The sequence below is a fragment of the Clinocottus analis genome, unplaced genomic scaffold (genome assembly GCF_023055335.1).
Source record: "Clinocottus analis isolate CAN_PGR_092001 unplaced genomic scaffold, fCliAna1.0.p SCAF_18, whole genome shotgun sequence".
In the NCBI taxonomy this organism is placed as follows: domain Eukaryota; kingdom Metazoa; phylum Chordata; class Actinopteri; order Perciformes; family Cottidae; genus Clinocottus; species Clinocottus analis.
The window spans coordinates 3094339-3120493 of record NW_027175909.1 but is presented as its reverse complement, the minus strand read 5'-3'; the positions used below and the strand labels follow the sequence as shown (position 1 = coordinate 3120493).

The following is a 26155-nucleotide window of genomic DNA, read 5'->3' as shown; positions in this document are numbered from 1 at the left end:
TTTTACGTCAAAAAGCTGTGTTGTTCGGTTGAAAAATGAAAAGATTTAGCAGTTTAATGGGAGATGAACTTGACAATTTCTTCCTGTGGGACAATGGGTCAACGGATAAGGTTGGAACAGTATGGGAGGCCTCCAAAGCTCATATAAGAAGGGAAAACGTAGCTTACCCCAGTAGAAAAAAAAGAGAGCAAGGTAAAATAGTGAGTGATCTGGAATTCAAGCTTAAAGAACTCGAAAAACACACACTGTCCAAAAATCACACTCATCTCCTGGTTAAACGATGGTGTGACCTTAAATTAAAATTAAATGAAATATATCATTAAAAAAGCAGAGTATGCTCTATTTAGACTAAAAAGACATTTCTATGAGTGGGGAAACATCTGGGAAACTATTAGCCAGACAGCTAAAACAAAAAGAGGCTAGTTACCGGCACTTAGAAATGAAACGGGGAAACTGATGACCAATGCAGAGGAAATCAATCGGGTATTTGCAAACTATTACAATGAACTTTATGAATCAGAGGCAGATACAGAGGTGGGTAATTATGAGGATTTTTTTTCAAAATGTAACTTGCCAGACATATCAATAGATCAGAAAAACTGCTTGGAAACTCCCAGAACAGTAGAGGAAGTCAACACCTTATCTCCTTAATGAAGCCTGGAAAGTCGCCTGCTCGATGGCTCCACGCCGAATATTACAAGAAATATATCGATAAATTGGCTCCTATCCTGACAACTGTGTATGAAGAATCATTCTTATTGGGAGAGTTACCAGGAACGTACAACAAAGCTCTGATATCCTTGATTGTAAAAAAAAAAAAAAAGATAAACGTCAAACAATCCAATCGGCGGCCGGAGAGAAACAGGGTTTGTGGTCGACAAGTCCGTTTGGGTTAGGAACCTTCCCACTGAGGGAAATGACCCAGAAGTACCTAAGTGGCCGCCATGATAAGATCTGGTTGAATTCTCTAAACACAAAGGAAAAGAGCTTCATGCTTCCTAACTTAGCTCCTTTAGCAAAGGAACCACCGGACATTCCTTAATGAAAGGAATGGAGATAATGCGGCCCCACAATTCCTTGCGGCGGCAACATTTAAAGTGACGCATCATTCACGAGAACAAACGATTATCACTGAAAAACGCAGATCATGTAAATAATTATTTGCATAACTTGGAAATGCTTTCTATAATCTGTTGCGCCTGCTGGTTGCAGCACTGATCGTGGTTGTTGTCGGCGTGCTGGGGGATGTTGGCGCCCTCTGCGGGGCCCCTGCGGACTTGGGCGGTGCACCCTTTATACTTCTCCACAGCAGGTTGTCTTTGTGGTAAGTGGATCAGTAGTAAGCTCCATTATGGTGTCTAAATAAGTGTATATTTGTTAATAATTAAAAAGGATCGTCTGCTTTGTCAGTTCTGGAGCGTATTACGAAGCGGTGGCCTACGAGGAAATGTGTGTCTGTTGTTTTGCCGGTACGGTGTCTCTGTGTCACGGCTCTACTGAATGAAGGGCTGGTTGGTTGGAGCCAAAGCAAAATCCAGTGCGCTTGACTGAATAATACACAACTCAAAACTGCTGTAAAGAGATCAAACTGCATTACTATAAAACACTATCAAGTCAACACTTCTAGGTCACACTGAGTTGTGTTTATTATCTGCATATTCTTATGATCACTTGATAATCTTGTCTTGTTCTTCGTCTTAAACTTGCATATTGTACTTTCTGTGTGAGCAGCCTAATTATACAGAATTTATACTTCTGCAGAAAAGTTTCCTCAGAGCTCCCGCTGAGCTGCACAGATTGTTTCTGCACTTCAACGCGACAGGTTTCAGTTCATGGGATTTATTTAAAGAAAATAAATAAAGAAAGAACTGTTTATACATATAGTAACAAAGACTTGTGACCTTTGAACTTTCGGTTGAACAGTAAATTATGACTCTGGAAAAGGTTCTGGTGTTAATATCACATGTTTATTACTAGTTCAGTGTAGCACATGAACACTACAGCATTACATGCTTTGTGAAAAGAATGCTTTGATGACAAACTCCTGTCGATTGAAATGTAATACTTGGAAATGTTAAACACTGAATATCAAATCAAAAGGCACTTTACTTGAGTTCACAAAAACAGGCACAAAAAAAGGGCAGACACAAAACTGGGACACTCACACAGATAAACGACGACCTGACATGGGACGAGGGAAAGCAGGGAGGTATGTACAGGATAAGAGAGGGGAGACAGATGTAGACCATAAAACAATCGGAGGGCGGGTGAAGGAAATGAAACAATCAGGGAGACAGAGGAAACAACACAAACTACAAAATCACCTGCGACAATATCACTTTAGGCCTTATTCACAATAAATCATTCAAAAAAAAAGATATCAATGTGAGATTATAATATGTTGCCTGACTACACAAGTGTCTCTAGCTTCAACACAATGGCTTTCATTATCTTGAATTCTAGTAAATAAAAACAGGAAATTGATTATAGTTCTGTTGATGAAATCATTTTTATTTCATATCACCCTGTGAGTGAGAGCTTCTGGAGGCTTCCTTTATATTTTAGATGCCTGAGACATCATTTCAACCAACTTCCAATTTTATTTCCTAATACGGTTAGTACTTTTATCACAGGACGAAACGGGTTAAACTGCTCAGCTTTCTCTCTGGCTTGATCTTCATGCTTTGACTGAACCTGTTCTATTCCTGCTTTCACTTCTCTTTGATGCTTTTCCTTCATTGCCTTCATCTCGTTTGCAATAAGCTGTTCTTTCTCCTCTCTGTGTCTCTTTCTCTCTGCTTCTCTCTCTTCCTTCTCCCTCTTTTTCTCCTCATTCCTCCACTCCCTCTCCCTCTTCTTTTCCTCCCGTCTCTCTTCCCTCTCCATCTCTCTCTCAGCCTGGAGTTGTGCATTCATTGTAGTCATCATGTTATCTTTCTCCTCTCTGTCTCTCTTTCTCTCTGCTTCTCTCTCTTCCCTCTCCCTTTTTCTCTCCTCCTCCAAATACTCCCTCTCCCTCTTCTTTTCCTCCTCTCTCTCTTTCATGTCCCTCTCTCTCTCAATCTGGAGTCGTTCATTCAATTTCTGCTCTTCTTTTTCAAATTTTGCCTGTAGTTTCCTCTCCAGTTCCTCTTTCTCTTTGCGTATTTTCTCCTCGTTCTCTTCCAGGGTGCGTTGTACCTCCTCTCTGAGTGACCTCTCGGCCTCTTGGAACATGTCGTTGGTGTAGTGGCTTCCTCCGTTCTTCTGGACTACATCTCTGATCTTCAGGAGCAGCTCAGTGACCTGAGAGCGATTCTCCTTCTCCTTATTATTGAAGACATGGTACTGGCCACTACATCTGTCCACAAGTCCCTTGAGGTCTGGGCAGTCCTTCAAGAAGTTCTCAATAGTGTCGTCCAGATTGTCACCATGAGTAAAGAGGACCATGCTGTATCTGTCTGCGGCCTGGCCAAAGATTTCTTGAATTTTCTTCACTGTCTGCTTTTCCTCTTCAGTGTATCTGCCCAGCCCGATGACCACCAGGAACACATGGGGTCCAGGAGCAGAGTAACAGATGCACTGGGTCAAATCTATAGTGGTTTTTTCCATGCCAAATCTGGTGTCAAACAGGCCCGGGGTGTCGATAACAGCAACCTGTTGCCCGTCCACTGTAGTTTTGCCCTTGGAGCAGTCTACAGTCATCGACTTTCCACTGCACTTTGACACGAAGCAATCTCGTCCCAGAATGGTGTTTCCAGTGGCACTCTTCCCAATCCCAGTCTTCCCCAACATCACGATCCTCACTTCCTTATCATTGGTTCTGCTGCTTCCTGTGAGGAATAATAAGTGACATTGAATAAGAATCGACATCAGGTTGTACACTCAGTGCAACTTGTACAGAAAAGAAAAGAAGCATCCGTTCTGCCGCTTCGACAGAGACAAACAGTTCAATGTGTTGAGGTTCCAATTTACAACATTTCTTGCAGACTTTCATTTGAGACGAATCAATGCTGCCATCAGACTTTCTCTCCATGATCTAACGTGGCTTCAATACAATGTTCAGTTCACCACTTACAGGAAAAGGCAGCAGGGCTTTTAAACTCCTCCCTCCGTCAGCTGAAAGTGGAACTATAAAGTGGAAACCTGTCCACCCGTCCACACTGACGCATTTATTTAAGGGTTTCTAAGATTTTAATAATACACATTTTTCTTGTTTGAATAAAAATGTTAATAATAAAACAGTTTATGTCGGTCACACCACTTGAAAAGGTTCAACTGAACCTCCAAAAGACCATTTAACCTCCCTCCCAAATAACAGATGACAAAAACAGCACAAATTAACTTCAGACTCACATTCTTAAGAACAAAAACCACATTCATCTAACTCAACTATGCATCTTTTTAACTTCTTTTTCTTCTAGGGATCAACAAATCATGATTTTAAGAGAAAGGAAGTATTCCATTATTTGTAATCAGATTACAATCTTGGTATTAAAATCAGAGAAACTAGAGAATGTATATGTACTCTTACCCGATAGGTATATTAAAGTATTAGTTTATAGGAGGTACAGAGGAACATCTCATGAAATTCGGTTCATCAGTGAGTTCTGCTATATCACCAAACAATCACTGGACTTTAAAACATGAATATAGTTTCAGACTTACCCAGGTTTCTGGCCATGTTTGAGTTAAAGAGAGGAGAAGATACTGCAGCTGAAGTTCAGACGGTTCAGAGTGTCTCCTGCAGCTCTGGTACGACAACCCTGTGTACTAAACCACGCCCACAAATAGAAAGAGAAACTAAAGCTTTTCAGGGAGGTTTTGGTTGTGGAATGAGTTTGTATGTGTATAAGTACAAGTGAGAATATATACCAAATACAATATACGGTCTTGAATCATTTTGGATGAGTTTACGTATGTCGTCTAACAAGGAAATTAAAACATTAGTTATTATATCAAGATGAATTAATTAAGCTAGTATTACAATTAGCGTAAACATATTACACAAGCTTTGTCACATAACACATTAAGTTATGACTAGAGCTTTCATGTAGTATACATTTTACTTTCAATTTTTTTTGAAAGACCTTTCCAAAAACACGTACCAGACTACAGGTTAAAAATACTGATAAAAAAAGATCATCATCAAACTCTGCATACATTCATGATAATGACTTGTATATCCCAAATAAATATGAAACTTGTGTGGAGAAAAGTTTTTCTCCATGACCACATGCTGGCTTATTTGTCACAGCGTTTCCTAAAACGTAACTTTGCTTTGTAAGTTCCCACTGTTGTTGACTTGTATGTTCTGTTTACAATCTGCCTTTAAAAAAAGTCTTATTCAGTATCACAGTTTGTCTCCTGACTCTCTGACTTCTGTATCCGGCCCTGCTGTATTTTACAGGAAGTCCCTGTGTTGCATGTGAAACCTTAAACCATGCTCACCTCTTCCTGACCATTTACAAGAAACGGCAGCATTTCTTCAGAGCAGCGCTCAGCTCCAGCTCCCCTTCAGTAAACACATGAAAAGGCAGCAGTTCTTCTTTTGTTAGTTGGCGCCTAACGAATGAAACGGCTCTGCGCGGGTGGATGTGTCCAGGAGTAGAAACATTTTTGTAATTTTTTCAGGCTGCAGCTGATATGCAGTTTGATGAACCGCATTTTAATATACTCATTCAGCATCTTTACTACAATGCTTTCAGGATTTTACAAATGTCATATGTTTTTTTTCCCCCCGGATAAGAGTGTTGGTATATATTTACGTCAGCCACAAATCAATTATTTATGTGTTTCTGCACTGTATTTTAGGGTAACGCCTCTTTAGGCCTCTTCAGTTTTAATATTTTGTAACATCTGGGATCCCAATAGGGACAAAAAGGGGAACAACTCTGCGTTTGGAAAAGACCTGAAAGTTTAATCAGAGTTCCCACAAAGCCGCAGAGATCGTTTGTGCTCTTTTAATGCATCAGGCCATCGTTGATTTGGTTTATTAAAAGACAGATTCATACTAGGACGGTGTATTGTCACATGAATGCAATAATAGTACAATCATATAGAATATAAATGTCTCCCTTTTGTTTTTTACTTAAGAGTTGACATTGTGAACGTATTTCTCTAAAGTCACATTACTGGTTGGTGAAATGTGGTCTACACAAAGATGGGATTTGAATGCATTTATGTTTCAAAAAGCATCATAAATGTGGAACTATAAACGTTGTGCTGCCAACAGGAAGCTCCCAGGACATCGTAATGAGAGCAGAGTACATTCTGTATGCATTGATGTGAAATACCAGTCAGTGTTTATATCAGTGGCGGCCGTCAGGGCCTCCGAAGCCTTCTCTGAAGGCCGAAACAGAATCACAAAGTTATAGCTATTTTATAATTATTTAAAATGTATATATATAGAAGAATATATATATATATATATATATATATAAATATATATATATATAAATATACACACATATAGTTTTAATAATTAAAGGTTATAACTATTTCATAATGTAATTGTTTTTCACAAATACACTACATGTATTATAATTATTTGTCTCTAGCTTATTCTCTCAATGCACTTGTGCTTTCATCTGTTCGTCTGCTCCTTCAGGCCTCTCGTACGGCTTCTTGGGACCTGTTTAAGAGTATTTTTTTATCCAATCACATTTCAACCGGTCTTCCTCGATCTAAGAGTAGCCTGGTTAAAATACACGAGAGAGCCTCCTCGAAGGCCTAGACGTGTGATTGGTCACAGGGCCCGCGTGACCATTAACATGCGCTGTGATTGGTCAGTGAAGCTACCGTCTCAAACCTAGAAACAAGAATCTCAGGATTTACTGATGACCCCTTTCCCACAGAGGGGTTATGTGCATCTGGTGAGTGAAATGCTGATTAAGTTACTGTTTTATACATTTGCAGTCATATTTAATCATAAACTAGCCACAGCGCTGTTGCTGCTGCTGCACCTGGGGCTGCTGCTGCACCTGGGGCTGCTGGTGGCTGTAAACGAGGCCTCGACTCGCGCCAACGCGCACTGCGGTCGCCGCACTGCCGCGGTTTTGTTACAACTAAATGTGACTGGTTGGTTGTTGATATGGACAACATGCATTGTTGATGACCCGACGGGGTTGGGCTGATCAAATTCATACTCCTTCAATACAAATAAAAATAGGATATAAAGCTCACTACCGTTTCGGCATGGTCTTACCTTCCCTTGTCAATGTAAATGAAGTCTATTCGTCTCTACAAAAACCTGCATGACTTTGCTGTAGAAGTCCTCCTTGTCCGATTCCGACGTAGGTTTTTAGTCTTTTCAAACCGGAGAAGGACCTTTCCATGGACGCTGTTGTAGCCGGTAGAGCTGGAGTAACTCCATCAAAATGTAGTGACATTTCATGACATGTTGTACAATCGACCAAACCGAGGAAAGCTAGCGCTCGCTCAGCGAAATGCTCAAACCTAGATTTCAGTTGGAAATGGATGTTGTCCAGCATGCTGTAGTCTATCCTCAGCTTCAGAATCGCTCTCCCATTGCCTGACAGTTCACGTTTTGATTGAAGTCTAGTTTGAAGAAATGTTTAGCTTGGATGTCTTCCATTTCTGCGGTCAAAGCTAAATAGAAGAAGAAGAAAAGGGGAGAAGAAGAACCATGGCAGAACAAGCATGAACCCGCGGGCTCCACGATGGTACAGGTAGTGTTTGCCTCCCCGCTGCGGGTTTTGTCAGATCAGCAAGACTAAACAGGTTCTACACATTTGTGAAATACATGAATACACATGTGAAGAGAAAGGATGTATAATATATAGTAAAAGTGTCTACAAACATTACAGTGGTGACCAACAACGAGAAAAGCAAAAGGCACTTTCTCAACACAATTTGTGCAATCTGCGTTGAAGCACAGCTCGTCACAGACAAACATTAAATGTAATAAAACAACAGCCATGCTGGTGGGGAGGGTCATATGTAATCAAACATATTGGAAGAATGTGGGATACAGAGCACAAAACCATTGCTATTCTTGGCCAACGCAAGGCTACACAAATAAAGTAGTAATGGCGTTTGGCCTGAAGGTGGCACCAGAGGTACACAAATGTTACAAAATCCAAAAGTGAACCTTTTAAAAACTGCCAACATTTAAAATGTGATTAAATTGTGTGCAAAGAGAAATGCGGTACATGTAGTTGACCAAAGTTATGAGGAAACCAGAACGTGCTGGAATGAATGTCCATCGCTGATATTGGTCATGTTTTTCCTCTCTCATTGAATGTCACATGACACAGCCTGCTCTGAAACAAACAAACAAACAAACAAACAAAAGCCCACAGCTGGTGTCATGTCTCTAAAACTCCACGTTGTTTAAGTGAGGACCACTCAGCCGGTCAGCTGGATGAGGGGCGTGGTCTCTCTCTCTCTCTCTCTCTCTCTCTCTCTCTCTCTCTCTCTCTCTCTCTCTCTCTCTCTCTCTCTCTCTGGAGGAGGACGGAGCGCTGCGTCCATCCATCATCCATCAGCGGCGGTGGAGATGGCGGACCCCGCATCGGAGACCTCCATCAAGGTGGTGTGCCGCTTCCGGCCGCTGAACAGCTCGGAGCTGGCCCGGGGAGACAAGTACATCCCGAAGTTTCAAGGGGAGGACTGCGTGCACATGCTGGTGAGTGCGCGTCCCTGTTGCCGGCTCCGGTTCAGAAGATGCGCCCGACTCGGTCGAATATCATTTTAGTGTGTTGATTACAATTTGGATCAAAGTTGTCCTTGTTTTATATTTTAAATGTCTCTTTTGGTGTCATAAATACCAAAGACACCTTTACAAAGTTAATGTAGCGTGATTTTAAGTCCAGGGTATAAACTAAATACAAACTTCTAGCAATTTAATGGGACTTAACGTCAATTAGCATGTAAACAAATCACCAGGGATCACTTTAGCTGTAAAAGCCTGTATGCAAACAAGCTTCTTTTTTTGATGCGATGTAGAGTTTAAGTGTTTTTTTATGTTATGTAATGTTAAAACTATTAGTTGGCAGCAGCAATGTGTCAATAAAAAAACAAACACTTCAGTGTCAATTAGTCAAAAGCCCTGAATAGCAGCTAAAGACATGAATCCCACAAGATGAGTTTGAAAAGTCCCCAAATGGTCCCAGTGCAGCCCTGTGACTGCTGCAAAACCTGAATAAACAGTAAACAGTAGAGAAACATGACAAACGCAGCGTCTTCCATACAGTGTACAAGGTGGACGCTGGTGAATATGAAAAAGGCGTGAGTCATATGTCACCAGATCCCGACAACACGTATGGGAGGTTTCTGCTGTCTCCACCAGCATCAGGTGAATCTGCAGTGTTTATAGGTGTTGCATCAGCCTTTTATTGGTAACCATTATGTATTCATGTTGGTGGGAAAAAAATAGATTTAACTTGGCAAACTGCAACCCCTGATGTTCATGACTATTAAAGATGAAAACAAAAATGAATGGCTTCTTTGTCCTGTGACATTGACTCCCAGTCATCGGCCAGCCATTGCTTTTAGCTGAAGATACACAATGAACAAAAGATTCTGAATATTATCCACACATTTGGACAAGTTCTCACTGCCAATGTGTCCTTGTGTGTTTATTGATAATTAGACAGTCTTTCGCTCTCAAGATTTTCATTAAATTAAATCCCTTCTCTGTGTGACACGACAGCCCTACGTATCATATTAAACAGCAAGAACAACTTTTGGATTTAAAACAAGCAGTTTTGATCAACTTTAGTAGATTCATAATTATAAATGTATTTAACAAGTTTTTGATTGCAGTGTTTATAGTTAAAGTTTTTTGTTGCATAATACAGACACAAAGATAAAACCATACACACTACATTGCTTATTATTGCACGGCTCCTCCTCCACTGCAGGTTGGCTCAGGGGCCAGAAAGCCGACTCGTCAGTGCACAAACCTGCTGCAGGTGGAATCTATGCATGAACACTTATTTCAGATTCAAAGGCAACTCGCATTTCTATTTCGGTGTTTGTCCTCAGTGCCGTTAACCAGCATTACAAATGCGTTTCAGCTGCATATGAAGGACTTGCATTGTAGAGCAAATATAATCTAAAATGAAAGGGTACCTGTGTTTGTGCTGTGTGTCGCAGCCATTGGGAGTATGTGTGGCAAGATGTTGCTCTCTCGTAACATTTGAGCAGTTTGACGTCTATTGTATCTGTTGTGCTGTGGTTGCTCTCCTGCGATGCTAACTTCAGCTAAGTAGCAGCTCCTGTGGATACAAGTGTCATTTAAGAATCATTGTAAATGTAAAGTAGCACAAGTAGTGTGTCAGTGAGCTGACTCAGTAACGCCAGACACACACCAATAAGGATTGTTTACTATTAGTAAAATACCAGCTCTCGATGATGTACAGTAGCAACTCAGGAGGCAGCCATCTTGCTTTCTTCTCTTCTCCGTGGAGAGTTGCACATGCTCAGTAGTGATTGAGGCACTCGGGGAGAAAACATGGCGTCGGGTAAAGACAAAGTTTATGTGCAGAAGTTTAAGCTAGCATTTCAGTTATCCCGCAAACAGGAGTTTAGTCGTTGGTTTAGTCAGCTCAAGTACACGGGCAAAAAAACTTCATCCATCCATTTTCCGCCGCTTATCCGGGGTCGGGTCGCGGTGGCAGCACACCCAGCAGACCGACCCAGGCTTCCCTCTCACCCGCAACATTTTCCAGCTCGTTCTGGGGGACCCCGAGACGTTCCCAGGCCAGCCGGGAGATATAATCCCTCCAGTGTGTCCTAGGTCTTCCCCGGGGCCTCTTCATATTTATTAAATTGCATACTGATAAAACTTTACAATTAACTTTGTTCTTTGATAACCTCTAATGGATTAAACACGTTGTACAGGGGCAAGTTAAAACTGGGTAGAGAAAAAAAAATATCAACCTTTAACCCTGAAAAATAGAAAAAGCTAATATGGGCTAACATTAGCCACCATACATTGCTGGTCCTTTCAGACCGAGTAAAGCAGCAGTGAGTGCATCACATTGAACGAGGCCGTGTTTTATTGCTCATTAATCCAACTCCTCATCTGTAAGAGGAAGAATGTGTCGTTTATTCGTGGTGTTCCTTAAGAGCACCGCAGGACGTTAGCCACGTTACACATGTCTTCCATTGACAAAGCTCAGCTTAGAACTCAAAGCACATCCCCTGGCCATCAGAAAAGGACTTGTTGACTTGCTAACATCCAGCCGAGCTATGTTGAGTTGTGTCGGCGTGTCGCTGCTCTGTAGCAACATGTCTCTGGTGCTCACCACTCCTCTTCATAGGGCAAGCCGTACTACTTTGACCGCGTGTTCCAGTCCACCACGACTCAGGTGGAGTTCTACAACGCCGTGGCTCAGAAGATCGTCAGAGGTAAGGCGCTCAGGAGTGGGATGCAGATGGAGTCCAAGTGGCTGACACACCAAAAGCCCAAACCTCAATACCAAATGTCCCTTTCTTTTCTTTGTGTTGGTGTCTCCAGATGTTCTGGGGGGCTACAATGGAACAATATTTGCCTATGGGCAGACGTCCTCTGGTAAAACTCACACAATGGAGGTAATATTTGTTTCCACCGTGTCCAAAATGTGTCAAAACTTCCCCAGAGGAGGCTTGGAGTATTTGTCCAGCACATCCATGTCTCGTTCTCTTGTACTTGTCTCCTGAAGGGGCGACTCCACGACGCCGATATGATGGGAATCATTCCCAGAATCGTCCAGGACATCTTCAACTACATTTACTCCATGGACGAGAACCTGGAGTTTCACATCAAAGTAGGATAGCATCACAATCAGGCACTTGAAAGCTCTAAGGCAGGGACTTTCAACCACTGTTAGGTGTGCCGTGGGAAAATGTCCAACTTCACTTGATAGGTTCAAAAAAATATCATTTAGTTGCCGCAAATAACTTTCCGTTGTTAAGCGTCTGAGCTTGCAATATAGTGGCTGGCCTAGTAATTAAATACTCTTCCATGCTGGTAGGAAGCGCAATAATTACCTACCACATACGCTGTATGATGCTACAATGTGACAATTTGTAACAGTTTTGGTTGTTAGTGTGTCGCAGTTTGTTTTTTTTTATTGTAGAAAATGTGCCACAGCTAACAGAAGGTTAAAAAACACTCGCTAAGATAGCAGCAAGTACACGTCATAATGATACGCCTACGGATGCTTTTTTTTTCTTTGCAGGTTTCATATTTCGAAATCTATTTGGACAAAATCAAGGACTTGTTGGATGGTACGTCTCAGGTCCCTTGTGGCTTCGTCTCGTCATCGTTCAGACCTCGATGCTAACATGCTAACATCAACAACACGGCAGACTCCGACCTGACGTCTGCTTTCCTTCTTCCCCGCAGTGACAAAGAACAACCTCTCGGTGCACGAAGACAAAAACAGGGTGCCCTATGTCAAGGTGGGACACATGTTGAGAAACGTTACTTCGAAACATGAGATTATTAAGTGTAAGTTTCATGTCTCTAGTTGGATGGATGGGGAGAGAGGACGCAACAGACTAAAGCGACAGGGAAAACAAGTTCCCTCTGAAAACATCGCCACGTCCTTGTCTTCTTCAGCGTATAATTGTGTCTCTGTGAAGTCGACTCTCTCTGAACACAGCGGCTGCTTGTGCTTGCGTGTCTTCAGGGGTGTACCGAGCGCTTCGTGAGCTGTCCCGACGAGGTCATGGACGCCATCGACGAGGGCAAAAACAGCAGACACGTGGCTGTCACGAGTGAGTTCAGGCGCCGAGCGGCCCCCCGGGGCCTGCTGCCTCTCATGGGTTCGACCTCACCGGGTCTCCTGACTGCAGCCAAGGCACAATGCCGGGCGCCCTGCGTGTGCTCCACGCACAGCAGGGGAGTCAGTGATTCACATCAAGGATTTATATTCCTGGACGCTAGGTTTAGACTAAGCTGAGCTTGATCGTTGTCTTTGCTGCAGCCTCCGATCAGCTTCGATCTCACACGGCTTGATTTTCTTGAGAAAAAAAAAGTGAAAAACACCATATGTTTGTTCCAAAATACGGTCCCATGGTGGACCCGCCGGGGGTTGAGACTCAGCATCTCTATTTTTACAGACTACTGTTTATAGAGTTGGACTAATCGTGCCCATGACTAAATGTACACACAGCTGGCATTCATCATGTTTACACAGCTGGAGTTTGGGGAGTTAGCTTATGACCTTTTAATATCTTGTTAAATACTACTTTCTATTACTTTTTCAACATCATTAACTATATTCCTTTCTAAACCATGCAGGGTGTTACTTTTATATTTTAATTCACTTATTTTACACACTTTTTTTTATCTTACATTTATTATTATTCCTTTAGACAACGTACTTAGTATTGTCTCTTACACACTTAATCATTTTACTCTTGTTCTTATTTTTTTTATTGCCATGGTGTTAGTCTTACTTATTATTCACTTATATATATATATATATATATATATATATATATATATATATATATATATATATATATATATATATATATATGTATATCTATATATATATATATACGTAGTGTTTCTTACTTTATGTTATAGTAATCTGAGGTGGCAGGCTCCGACGGTGGGACAAAAGTAAGAGGAAGTTCAGATAAGAACAGATGTTCTTGCATAACAAGGACCAGAACCCTGAAGACATCCTGATGACATGCAGGACCATGACCGGTTAGCTGTACTTCACGCTTCAGACGGATCGGGCGGCCCTTGAGGGCCACATGTGTCGTGCTCAGTCGCGGCATGTGACACCAGCACTGTGCTCTGCCGCCGCCTCTTTTCACACCAAACAGCTCGTCACCGTCACATGATTTCTCTCTGTAATTCTGACTTCGGCTGATTTAGATTAAAACATATTAAAACAATATAGAAGACATTAACTTATTTCTCGCAAGTTAACTTTAAAACACATTTCTTTATTTTCTGACCCACCTGATCCTTCTTTCTATCTACATTTTTGAACATTTTCATAAAAAGATTAGACAAATTAATTAAAGTGCAAAAATAATCTGATTACATGTTAATGTGGTTTGGGTTGTGTTTTGTATATTTAAAAGTTTTGTTTATATCCATTAACATCCGTAAGTCAATTGTGTCTTTAGTAATAGCATACACATTACAATTGATAATAATTATATTATTATTCATACAAATTATCCAAAAATATGTATTATTACATGATTAATAGATCAGTTGTAATAAATAATACTAAAAAGGTACAATTAGCACCGTGCTAATTCTGTGTGTGTGTGTGTGTGTGTGTGTGTGTGTGTGTGTGTGTGTGTGTGTGTGTGTCAGACATGAACGAGCACAGCTCCAGGAGTCACAGCATCTTCCTCATCAACATCAAGCAGGAAAACTCTCAGACCGGACAGAAGCTCACCGGCAAGCTGTACCTGGTCGACCTTGCCGGGAGTGAGAGTGTGAGTTTCCCTCCTTCCTGCTCTCGTCCTCCTCTTTCCTCCTGGCATTACAGTTATTGTAGCTATTTATTTTAAAGGTGCAATGTGTAAGATCTGACCACCTGCTCCTACAACTAGGGGGCAGCATTCCCCCTGTTCCTCGGGCCGTACTGTTAAAATTGACTATCATCACTTATAAAAAAAACACAACAACAAAGCCAACCACAGAGGACGAAACAGAAATCAGATTTTTGTTTTCTCATTTCTGCCATTTTGGATTCAATTCAATAAACAAAATGGTGGCTGGTGACCATGCTGGCTTCAGAAGATGTCCTCTTCAACACTTTGACCTCCGCTCACATCTGTTGATAATGTTAGTTCATATTTTGAATGCTTATACTAAAATCCTGGCCAGATCTTACACGTTGCACCATTAGCACTTTGTGGACGGGCCTTTTCTCGCAGTTTGCATTGGTTGGAGTTACATAAAGCTGCTTTAATGACACGCTGCTGCTTCCTTCCAACAGGGCAGCGCTGTAGCAATGGGTCCATCAGCATGTTAATAAGACAAGGACAAGACATAAACCATGCTTTGTTCTGAAATGAAAATGAAATGAAAAGTACTTTATTAATCTCCAAGGAGAAATTTTTTGTCGTACTAGCAGCATCCCAATGCCGTAAACTAAGTTAAACACACAGATGATAAAATAAAATAAATAATAACAGGAACAGCGGGTAACAGATGTATGCATAAGTAAGAAATAAGTATAAACATATATATACACATACATGCAAGCAAGCGGAATGGATACATATATATATATATATACATACACCCGCACACATATACATACACACATACATACATATCTACATATGCACATATACACACATACATACATATACACATACATATACATATATACAAACATATACATATACATATATACATACATACACATACCTACACATACACACCCACCCGTGGCCCACGCACATACATGTACACATATATACATACATATCTATATACATACACACACATACACACATACATACATACACATACATACATATGCATGCATGCATGCATGCATACATACATACATACATACATACACACATGTACACATACATATACACATACACATGTGCAAAACATACACAACAAGCAAAACACAGCAGTGTATTCGGAGGATAAATTAGTGTATTCAGTGTATTCAGAGGTTTGATTTAAATTAAATGTAAACTGAAATGTACAAAAAGTGCAAAATGCAAAATATATGTATGCAGCATACATAACATATATACATCAGTATATCTATATACATGTACAGTGTACAGTGTGACTTAGTCCACGGATCTGCCTTCCTTCGTGAACCCACTTGTTTTTCCGTGAACACCACACGTCCTGATCCTCTTTGAGAACGCCGCTGTGTCGTGTGTTTCACAGGTGGGGAAGACGGGAGCAGAGGGGACGGTGCTGGACGAGGCCAAGATGATCAACAAGTCTCTGTCCTCGCTGGGGAACGTCATCTCGGCTCTGGCGGAGGGCTCGGTGAGACGGGGGGAAGGGAGGGGGGGGGGGGGGGGCGTTAAAGTGGGCATCCCCACCGAAAGTGAATGGGGCTCAAGTGTCCTGTCATCCAATTGTTGTTTTCAAACAGATTTTAAAAAACACATCCACGCCGGCGTATTAGCTGTCTGCAGGGGATTTGAACATTTAATAAAATAGAAGAGCATCTTTTCTGTGAGACGCGCAAGTGACAGACGACAAACAAGCTTTTAAAAGCTTTTTTTAACGGGGATCGGCCCTGAGAGGGAGAATGTGGATGATTATTATCCCCAGAAAGGATAATGATTGATATGATTTTTATTTAAACGAGTGATAATAATGATGTGTCATGTAAAACATATGTCAAAGTGACGACATCATGCCGATGTTAATAAAAGACCCGAGCAGGTTTGTAACGCGTGCCCTCTGTCAGAGCTACGTGCCGTACAGAGACAGTAAGATGACCAGGATCCTGCAGGACTCCCTGGGAGGGAACTGTCGGACCACCATGGTCATCTGCTGCTCGCCATCGGCTTACAATGAAGCGGAGACCAGGACCACGCTGCTGTTTGGACAGAGGTACACACACACACACACACACACAGCTGTGAACCACTCTCTGAAAGAGCAACCATCACCTTCCTTACCGTCCTGTCTCACCAGGGCAAAGACCGTCAAGAACACCGTGATCCTGAACGTGGAGCTGACCGCGGAGCAGTGGAAGAAGAAGTGGGAGAAAGAAAGGGACAAGAACAAGACGCTGAAATCCAGCGTCACCTGGCTGGAGGCCGAGCTGAACCGCTGGAGGAGCGGTGAGGACCGCGCCGTCCAATAGCGTCTCTCGTTTCTGTCTGCTACGAGCGCTGCATTATGACGTCGAAACTAAGGACACGGGGGTGTTTTTGAAGAATGATTGAGGAGATCTCTGCCGACTTGGTCAAATCCCTCCAGCGTAGGAATTTTCCCAGTTCCTGTGAATGAGCGATAACCACGCCTTTGTTTTAAAATGGTTTGGATAAGATGGAGAAGGAAAAAAAGCTAAAAACAAACAGAAGTTCAGAGGTGTTATCAGTCAGTCACGCTCCAGAGAGCTGAATCACACATTGGGCCTATTTTGGACTTTAAGAAAGAGTCCTTTGTTTCCCCATCAGCAGTGTGTGGTGTAGCTTCTCTTTGCACGATCACGCCTGCATTACAGAAATCTAAAGACGTGTCATTGAGGTGTCATTGAGGGAAATGGTGTGTGTGTGGAGGAGAGGAGGGGGGGGGGGGCACAGACACTCACCGAGACTGGAGCGGATGTCCCTCATTTTCTGCTCGCAGGAGAGACCGTGCCGGTGGAGGATCAGTTCGATAAAGAGACGGCCAAAGCAGAGGTGCAGGCCCTGGACAGCGCGCTCAACGGCGATAAGATGGCCGCCACTCCGGCGCTCAGCGGCCTCCCCGGGGTCAAACTCACTCAGGCCGAGACGGAGAAGTACGCCGGGGAAATGGCCAAACTCTACAAAGAGATGGATGACAAGGTGAGGGAGGCGTGGCAGCAAGTGCAATGTGTACACACACACACACACACACACACACACACACACACCTACACACATACACCCCAAGCGTCGAGTTCATGTGTGGATTCATCGATCGAGTGAGAACGTTATTGATCTCGGGCGCTACCGGCTAATCACACGGAGAATGTGAGAGTGAGTTTTTGTGAGTCGGACAATCCATCAACCGTCGTGGCAGCAATGCGATTTAAAACATTAACATAACGGAGCTCCTGAAGTATCAGATGTGACTAAACAAAGGTTACTGAATCAGACCCAACAATATCAGTTAAACTAACAGGAAGACTAACTAATGAACATTAAGTTACGGCGGTTTTGTGTTATTATTATGCTGCATACGACATTCAGCCTTCCAATGTTTATCCTGATTTCTTAAGTGATAAATAGCAGATAAAAATGGATCAGTCGGGTTCTTTTAATAGTATTAATGATTTGCTAATACACTTAAATGCACATCCCTTTAGATAAGATGTGCTAATATTGTTTAATAATAATGGTATGGATCATTTTACTGCATATGTTTGTTCTGTTAGTATATATATTAGTTGTTTTTGGTGATGGTTGTTAGTGTCATGTGCGGGCACGAGTCCTGCCACACACATGGGCTTAAAAGATAAGATCATCCTTTATTAGTCCCACAGGGCCTTTTGCAGGATTACTGCAGCAGAGTGGACTCTGCAAACCGAACAAACAAGAGACACAAGCAGGAAAAAACGATCAAAACAAGTATAATAAATACGTAATCATACAGTAAAGGTAAAACAAATACTTGACGATATAGTTGGACTGAATGGTTGTTCAAAAGACACCCTGCTCGTGTTTCCAAGTGATATTATTTGTGACAACAGGATGACCTGGACTTGACTCGGGCCTTCTCAGCTCAGACTTGAGACTTACTTCGGACAAAGAAAACAACTTTACACATAAAACATTTAATCGCCAACAAGCAGTTGGGATACTCGTCCGACGACAAAAAACGTGTCCTCCTTTAATCACCATATATTAAACAATAAAGTGTGATTCCTTTACACTCTCACGTAAAGCGTATAACTAACTGAGCCTCGAAGCCATCCTCCTCCAGCGGACGGTGTAACAGAGATGTTCACACTGCAGCTGCTGTTACAGACACGATATGTAACCTGTGTTGAAAAGTAATGACGGGCACACAATGAAGTGTTCACACGTCACACTAAAAACTCTCTTGACAGACTATGTTGTTGTACTCATATTCTAAATAATGTATCTCCAATAAGATAAATAGTATGATCTTAGGATGTAATATTTTACGCAACATTTCTAATTTTATAATCCTTCTTCCGTGTAGTGTCCTCTGTTAGCCAGCAGATGGCGTGATTGGCTGCTGTTCAGTGTTGCCGGTGTTTCTGGTGGAAAAAAACGAGTGATAAGTGCATCCTATTTTCTTTTGCTCCCTCCTCCTCCTCCGTCTCCAGGACGACGAGATCAACCAGCAGTCCCAGCTGTTGGAGTCGCTGCAGCAGCAGATGTTGGACCAGGAGGAGGTGACACCACTGCCCTTCCTCCCCTCTCCTCCCTCCCTGCACCTCAGCCCCTCCAGCTGTTCCCGTTAGCACAAACCCAGCCTGACAGCTGATAGCAGACCATTAGTCGCTGAGCGTCACTGTCTCACCCTCACTCTCTGTCCTCGCCTGTAGCTCTTGGCGTCGTCCCGCCGCGACCACGACACCCTGCAGACAGAACTGAACCGGCTGCTGGGAGAGAACGAAGCCTCTAAGGAGGAGGTGAAGGAGGTGCTGCAGGCCCTGGAGGAGCTGGCCCTCAACTACGACGAGAAGAGCCAGGAAGTCGAGGACAAGGCGCAAGAGTTTGAGGCCCTCAGCGAGGAGCTGAACGAGAAATCGGTACTTCTATACGCAACTTCTAGCAGCGGCCACACGCGATAGATAACCTTGTGAGGTCTGTATTGGTTCATGTTCTCCTCCACCACCAGAACTCCTTGGCCTCCATTGACTCTGAGCTCCAGAAGCTGAAGGAGATGACCAACCACCAGAAGAAGAGGGTGACTGAGATGATGTCATCATTACTCAAAGACCTGGCTGAGATAGGCATCGCCATGGGGAGCAACGACATAAAGGTTACCAGCCGTGTGATGACGCACCGTTTCAAAGCAATAATTCACGATCGTAGCAGAGGAGGGTGGCTGTTGAAACAGAAATGACTTGCTGATTTCAGTGACATCACCATAGCAACCCATCTAGTGTATCTACCGGTCTGACGACGCTTTATGGGGCTCAAGTGCAGCCACTGTGTATCCGGCCCATGTACTCACTGTGGCCTCGTCGTACACGGCAATATATTATATATATTATGTATAAGTCCTGCACAAGAAACATCACAACATGACGAGAACCTTCAGGCCTCTGTCCAAAGCCCCTCCCCCCAAAACCACCATCATGAACATGAACAATAAACATGGTGAATGTTAGTGCTCATAGGTGGGCACAGGAAGAAGGTAAGTAGGAAGAAGGTAGGGAGGTAGGTAGTACTAGGTAGGTGGGTATGTGGGATAGGTAGGTAGTATGAGGGAGGTAGGTATTGGTAGGTAGGTAGGATGGGTTGAGCAGGTAGTACTAGGTAGTTATGTAGGTAGGGTAGGTAGGTATTACTAGGTAGTTTGTACTAGGTAAGTAGATAGCTAGGTCAGTATGTAGGTTGGAGTAGGTTGGTAGTACTAGGTATGTAGTACTAGATAGGTAGTACTGGGTAGGTAGGTATGTCGGTGGGGTAGGTAGGTATGTATGTATGTAGGTAGGTAGGTATGTAGGTAGGTATGTATGTATGTAGGTAGGTAGGTATGTAGGTAGGTATGTATGTATGTAGGTAGGTAGGTATGTATGTATGTAGGTAGTTAGTACTAGGTAAGTCGGTAAGTAGACTAGACATTATTATTCCAGCCCTGTGATAACCATCAATACCAGATGTATTTTGTTTTGTTTTGTCAGACCATTTGATTGATTTATTGCTGTCAGGATGTGTAGAGAATTTCAACAACTCAATCAATCACATTGTGGCCTGTGGTCACCTCTGTAGACGGGGCTTTCTGTACATTTAACTGTAATGGTTAGTCAGTGGTTTATGGTTACATATGGACAGAATTATGCAAAAGGCAGGCATTCATTCAAAAGAAAATGTTTTGCATACAGACAAAATGACAAAGACAAAGCCTGAAGCACATCCTCAAAGGCCCAACTACTGTTTTCTGACCTCACAGCAACAAGAGAGCAGCGGCCTCATCGACGAGGAGTTCACCATGGCCCGTCTCTACATCAGTAAGATGAAGTCGGAGGTGAAGACGATGGTGAAGAAGAGCAAACAGCTGGAGAGCTCCCAGGCGGGTAGCACCCAGAAGATGGAGGAGGCGGAGATGGAGCTGAATGCCTTCCAGCTCCGAGTCTCCCAGGTAACCGCCGCTGCCTCCGCCATCATGGACAAAATGTGGCGGTTAATTAAAGTGCCAGATTATGTGCTTGTCAATCCAACAGCAGCTTCGCTAGTTGACGGGTTGTTGCATGTCTTTGTTCTGGGTTTAAACTCTGTGTCAGTTTTAATCACACGCGACCGTTTTCATGTCTTTTTCAATTTACTGTCGTCGGCCAGCACGAAGCCAAAATCAAGTCCCTGACAGACAGCCTCCAGAATGTGGAGCAGAAGAAAAGACAGCTGGAGGAAAATGTGGACTTTCTAAATGAGGAAATAGTCCGGATTAAAGCCCAAGGTGAGCATCACCCGCTATGCTGCCTTCAATGCTCCAGCATGTGATGCCATGTTGAAAGATGTGTTGCGCTTAAATCAATGGACTGAGCCCCAAAGAAAAATCCCCAGGGTGCACTGCAGTTTCTTAAAACTAGTGTCTGTGTTCCAGGCAAATCACTCTTGGCATGTTTATTGTGCAGTTTTTGTGATTCATATTTTTGCTTTGTTCCGCCAGCCTTCAAAAAAAACTTTATTGAGAAAGGTTGTTTTTCTGAAGCTATTGTTTAATTAAGTATATATATAGTACTATAATTAGTTCTATGTAAAATCCTTAATTTTTTTGTTGAAATTATTATTTCAGTGTAATTTTCCAATTAATTTCCAAGACTCATGAAAACACAATAACGAAATAGCAACTGTTGACATTGACATCTTCACACACACGTTTGAGCCTTTATTTCACTATTGTGCTGTTAAATCACGGCAGATGCCTTCTTTCGCTGTAAATTGACATCTCCGATGTTTGATGAAAGCTCAAAATGTATCAAACATGTGCATTAAATGATGAAGTGTTCACAGAATGATAGTGATACCATATCAGCTTTTCTCTTTCCAGAGAAGGTCAACACCATGGAGAAGGAGAACGAGATCCAGTCCGCCAATGAAGTCAAGGTACTGCGTCTCTAAAGGGTTAAAGACTTGTCCCATGCGGGCCGCGGCGTTGTGCTACAGCTGTGTGCTGCTTGTGTGTCTCCAGGAGGCCGTGGAGAAGCAGATCCAGTCTCACAGAGAGAGTCACCAGAAGCAGATCAGCAGCCTGAGGGACGAGGTGGACGACAAGGAGAAGCTCATGACGGAGCTGCGGGAGTAAGACCACGACACGGCCGAAACACTTTCTCTCTGTAAATGGAACGAGGCTGACTGTGTTGCCGACCTGTGTGCAGTCTGAACCAGAAGATCATGCTGGAGCAGGAGAGGCTGAGGGTGGAGCACGAGAAGCTCAAGGCGGCAGACCAGGAGAAGAGCCGCCAGCTGCAGGAGCTCACGTAACACCTCGACGTGTCGGTCATTGCCATTGTGTCCCATAATGCAACAGGTTAACACTCATTTTACATTGTGCAGGGTGTTGCAGGACAGGCGGGAGCAGGCCAGACAGGACATGAAGGGACTGGAGGAGACCGTGGTGAGTTATCAGCAAGTCCATTTCAATCACTTCCCCAGAATTAGAAAACAAGTTTTGCATTTATTTTGAATACATTGGAGTTCAATAGAATTTCATATAATTTCTATTTTTCAATTTTAAAACTGACAAAGTGACTTTTTGATCCAGAAACAATGTCTCATGTATTCTGAAAAAAATGCTAGAGTAAGGAATTGAGAATACGAAACAGTAAAAACCTAAAAAAAAGAAGCAGGAGGATCAAACTACAATGAATGTGGATGGCGCTAATACAACTTCAGTGACTTCCTTTAGCGTATCACATATTGCTTTCCTCTTAGTATATGATGGTAATGTATGTTGATTTCTCTCACAGTGCAGTAAATAGGAAAAAAACAGTACACCACACAGATTATAAATAACACTTAGTATGTAGAATGGATTTGGGTCACACACAATGGGGGTCAAATCAGGTCATGTTGGTTATTTCTGTAAATCGGACACTTACTGTATAAAGAGTATGCAAGCAGACCGGTTCAATAGATTTTCACTTATATTTCGGGGAGTTTTTCAAGATCCGATGTGAGGTCCTGGAACAGGGATGTTATCTGTACAGATTGTAAAGCCATCCGAGGCAAATCTTGTATTTGTGATTTTGGGCTATACAAAATAAACTGAATTGAATTGAGTTGAATATTAGCAAGCTATATGGGCACAAATATAAGTTTCTTTCTGTTTTGACTTTTTTTTTTAGTTGCTTTGTGTCTCTTTTTTGGTCTTTTCCCCCTTTTTTCAAGTCATTGTGAATCTCTTTGTGTCTCTTTGCAGCTGTTTTGCATCACTTTGTCGTTGTTTCATGTTTTTTTAAAATCTTTTCCTTGTTGGTACATATCTCTTTGACTGATATGTTGTCGGTGAAGGCCAAGGCCCTGACTATTAGGGCTCCCTATACCCCGAAAGCCCCTTTCAGTAATCCATCCATGGTTATGTCCGGAACATTTTGGTCTTCATTTTTGTAACAAATCAAATTCTTTAAGCTACATTTGTGTTCGGGTGAAAGCAGAATTGTCAGGGATGGAAAACTCAAAACATGTCTTTAATGTTTCCAAACAGTTTTTTTCTGATCTGGGTTTTATTGCCGTCACACAGGCCCGAGAGCTGCAGACACTCCACAACCTCCGAAGGCTTTTCGTCTCAGACTTGGCCACTCGAGTGAAAAAGGTAAAGGCAGTATGTGAATAACCTCCTGTCCTCCTCAAGCTGCTCCTTGTACATCCTCGCTGTGATCTGGTTTTGTGTGTGATCTTGTATCAATGAATCTAGTGTGATATCACATAAGCACGACCGCAACAGTTACCTGGAAGCAGACAAACACAGCCATGCACCGGCTGTACTGCATTTAATTTGCAACGTGATGAAATTTTGATGAATCCAGGGAACACAACAGAACGTGTCTGCAATAAGTAGGCCATCTGATTCTTCAAAGGGAGCAGCTGTAAATTAGGGACCCGGGCTCTCAGCGTGGCGCTCGCCTCCAACCCTCAGGCTGAGGCTGGATGAGATAAACAAAGGCATCAGGCTTTTCTTCGAGGGTAGAGGATGTGCCCTGATGCGGTACCCGTCTCCATGATCATACCTAGCATCTAATTTAGCCACAAATGGGACGCTTTGGATTCTTGAGTGTTGGTTTGAGATTTTGAACACACTGGGTTTGGATGATCTCAATGGGGACAAGTCAGCTGTGGCAGATAAACGAATGCAGACATAAAACATGTATGTCTGCATTCGTTCAATGAAATTAGTGTCCCTGTAAATCTGTGTGCTGTGCGTCACTAGAAAGCTAAGATGAACTTGGATGATGCAGAAAGCAGCACCATCCAGAAACAGAAGATCTGCTTCCTGGAGAGCAACCTCGAGCAGCTCACCAAAGCTCACAAGCAGGTACAAATATGTATGAACACACAATCGCCACAAAGCTTTCCCGCCGGAAGTCATTTAGAAGGGATTTTAACCAGATTTAGTGTGTTAATGCGACATGCTCTCTGTGTCCTGTCCCTTTCCTCTCACTCTCATTGTTCCATCTGTAGCTGCTACGGGACAACGCCGACCTTCGAGGGGAGCTGCCTAAGCTGGAGAAGCGCCTGCGGGCCACCGCTGAGCGGGTCAAAGCCCTGGAGGCGGCTCTGAGGGAGGCCAAAGAGAACGCAGCCACCGACCGCAAGCGCCACGACCAGGAGATGGAGCGCATTAAGGACGCCGTCAAGCCCAAAAACATGGGCAGGAGAGCCTCCATAGGTAGGCAGACACATATACACACTGGACATATTCAATATAGAATATAAATATTCTGAAAACTAAATTCAGTGTATGAGGTTTTCCGACGAGTCAAAAAACCTTGCTCTGTCTAAGTTTCAAATATGTGCGTACCGTAAAGCCTTTTTTCTTTCAATTCAAACAAAGAAATGTGAACTGTATGTATACTCTGAACCTGCGATGACGATGTGAGATGCTCTCAGGATGTGACCCATGTTCTCTTTCTGCGTCCGACCCAGCTAAGCCCATCAGACCAGGCCAGCTGCCGGGAGCCTCTCCCATTAACACCAGTGTCAACAGGTCCAACCTCATCCAGAACAACCAGCCTGGCGGCATCAAGGGAGGAGGCAACAATAGGTGAGAGGAGAAAACACACTCCTCTGTCCCTATTTGTGTTCTTTTGTCATCTTTATCCGGGTCAGTTTTAGCAGACTTTATTCGTCCCTTTGATGAAATTCATTTTTTTCATACAGGAACATGAATCACTGTGACGACATGTCAGAATGATGGGCCGCCGCAGCACAGCGCCTATGGGGGTTCTCTGCCTTGCGTAAGGGCATCTCGGCAGTGACCAGGAGGCCCACTGGCGTCTCTCCGTACCTGGTCCGTGTCGGACTTGAACCACTCGGCTCCCAAGCTACTGCCGTCCAAGACTTCCAAATAGACGACATGAAAATTGCTTTGCATTCCTTTTCTTTTCCGGTTTCCCTCACAGCTGCCGAAGACGAAGCACAGTCACGCAAGCAGCTAGCCAAAGCTCTAGACTCCAGAAGTTTTATTCTTAAATATTGAACTTTCACCTGGAAACACTGCACCAGTCTTCCAACATCAACGTGTGTAAATACTGTATATAAATATGGCATGTACTGTGTAGCCTTTCAAGCCTAAGGCTCTACAAGAAACCAAACTCATCACTGCCTTGTAAAATCAACACATAACGTTCAAAACTACTCTGATGATAGACATTTATGTTTCTATCATCATTTAAGTGATGAGCCTAAAGTATGTGACCTTGATGAATCCCTGAACATAAGAAGACACTACTGTCATGGTGTTCAGTGAAGAAAGAGCACCGACCCTTTTTCTCCATGCTTTGCTTGTGAGGGTTCTGCTTTTAGAGGAGCCCTTTAGTGTTAGCACAGTTGTTTTCTATGCATCAATTTATGCATCCATGTACTATCCGCTCATCCAGAGATGGGTCGTGAGGGCAGCTGGCTTAGGAGGGAATTCCAGACATCCCTCTTCCAACAACGCTTTCCGGCTCTTTCTGGGAACTACGAGGCGTTCCCAGGCCAGGCGAGATACATAATCCCTCCAGCGTGTTGTGGGTCTACCATGGTGCCTCTGACCAGTTGGACACGCCTCTGAAAGGAGGCGTCCAGAAGGCACCCTGATCAGATGCCTGAACCAAGTGAAGGAGAAGCGGGTCTACTACGAGCTCCCTCCAGA

General features: G+C 43.0%; 2 protein-coding genes across 2 annotated transcripts; one reads left to right on the top strand and one right to left on the bottom strand.

The window, feature by feature from the left end:
• Positions 1–1991: 1991 nt before the first annotated feature.
• Positions 1992–4719, bottom strand: LOC137788742 (GTPase IMAP family member 9-like). The gene is made up of 2 exons (XM_068581796.1): positions 4648–4719; positions 1992–3812 (listed from the first exon to the last, which is right to left on the bottom strand). The coding sequence occupies exons 1-2, from the start codon at positions 4661–4663 to the stop codon at positions 2578–2580; spliced, it is 1251 nt and encodes a 416-aa protein (XP_068437897.1). The 5' UTR covers positions 4664–4719; the 3' UTR covers positions 1992–2577.
• A 3781-nt stretch (positions 4720–8500) lies between these two features.
• LOC137788565 (kinesin-1 heavy chain-like) lies at positions 8501–25240 on the top strand. The gene is made up of 26 exons (XM_068581426.1): positions 8501–8629; positions 11271–11358; positions 11468–11541; positions 11652–11756; positions 12171–12219; positions 12338–12393; positions 12624–12711; positions 14282–14406; positions 15839–15943; positions 16374–16519; positions 16604–16752; positions 17264–17463; positions 18954–19022; positions 19176–19382; positions 19472–19615; positions 20753–20941; positions 21139–21256; positions 21851–21906; positions 21992–22101; positions 22179–22280; positions 22357–22417; positions 23543–23614; positions 24230–24334; positions 24481–24688; positions 24946–25063; positions 25180–25240. The coding sequence occupies exons 1-26, from the start codon at positions 8501–8503 to the stop codon at positions 25211–25213; spliced, it is 2907 nt and encodes a 968-aa protein (XP_068437527.1). The 3' UTR covers positions 25214–25240.
• Positions 25241–26155: the final 915 nt, after the last annotated feature.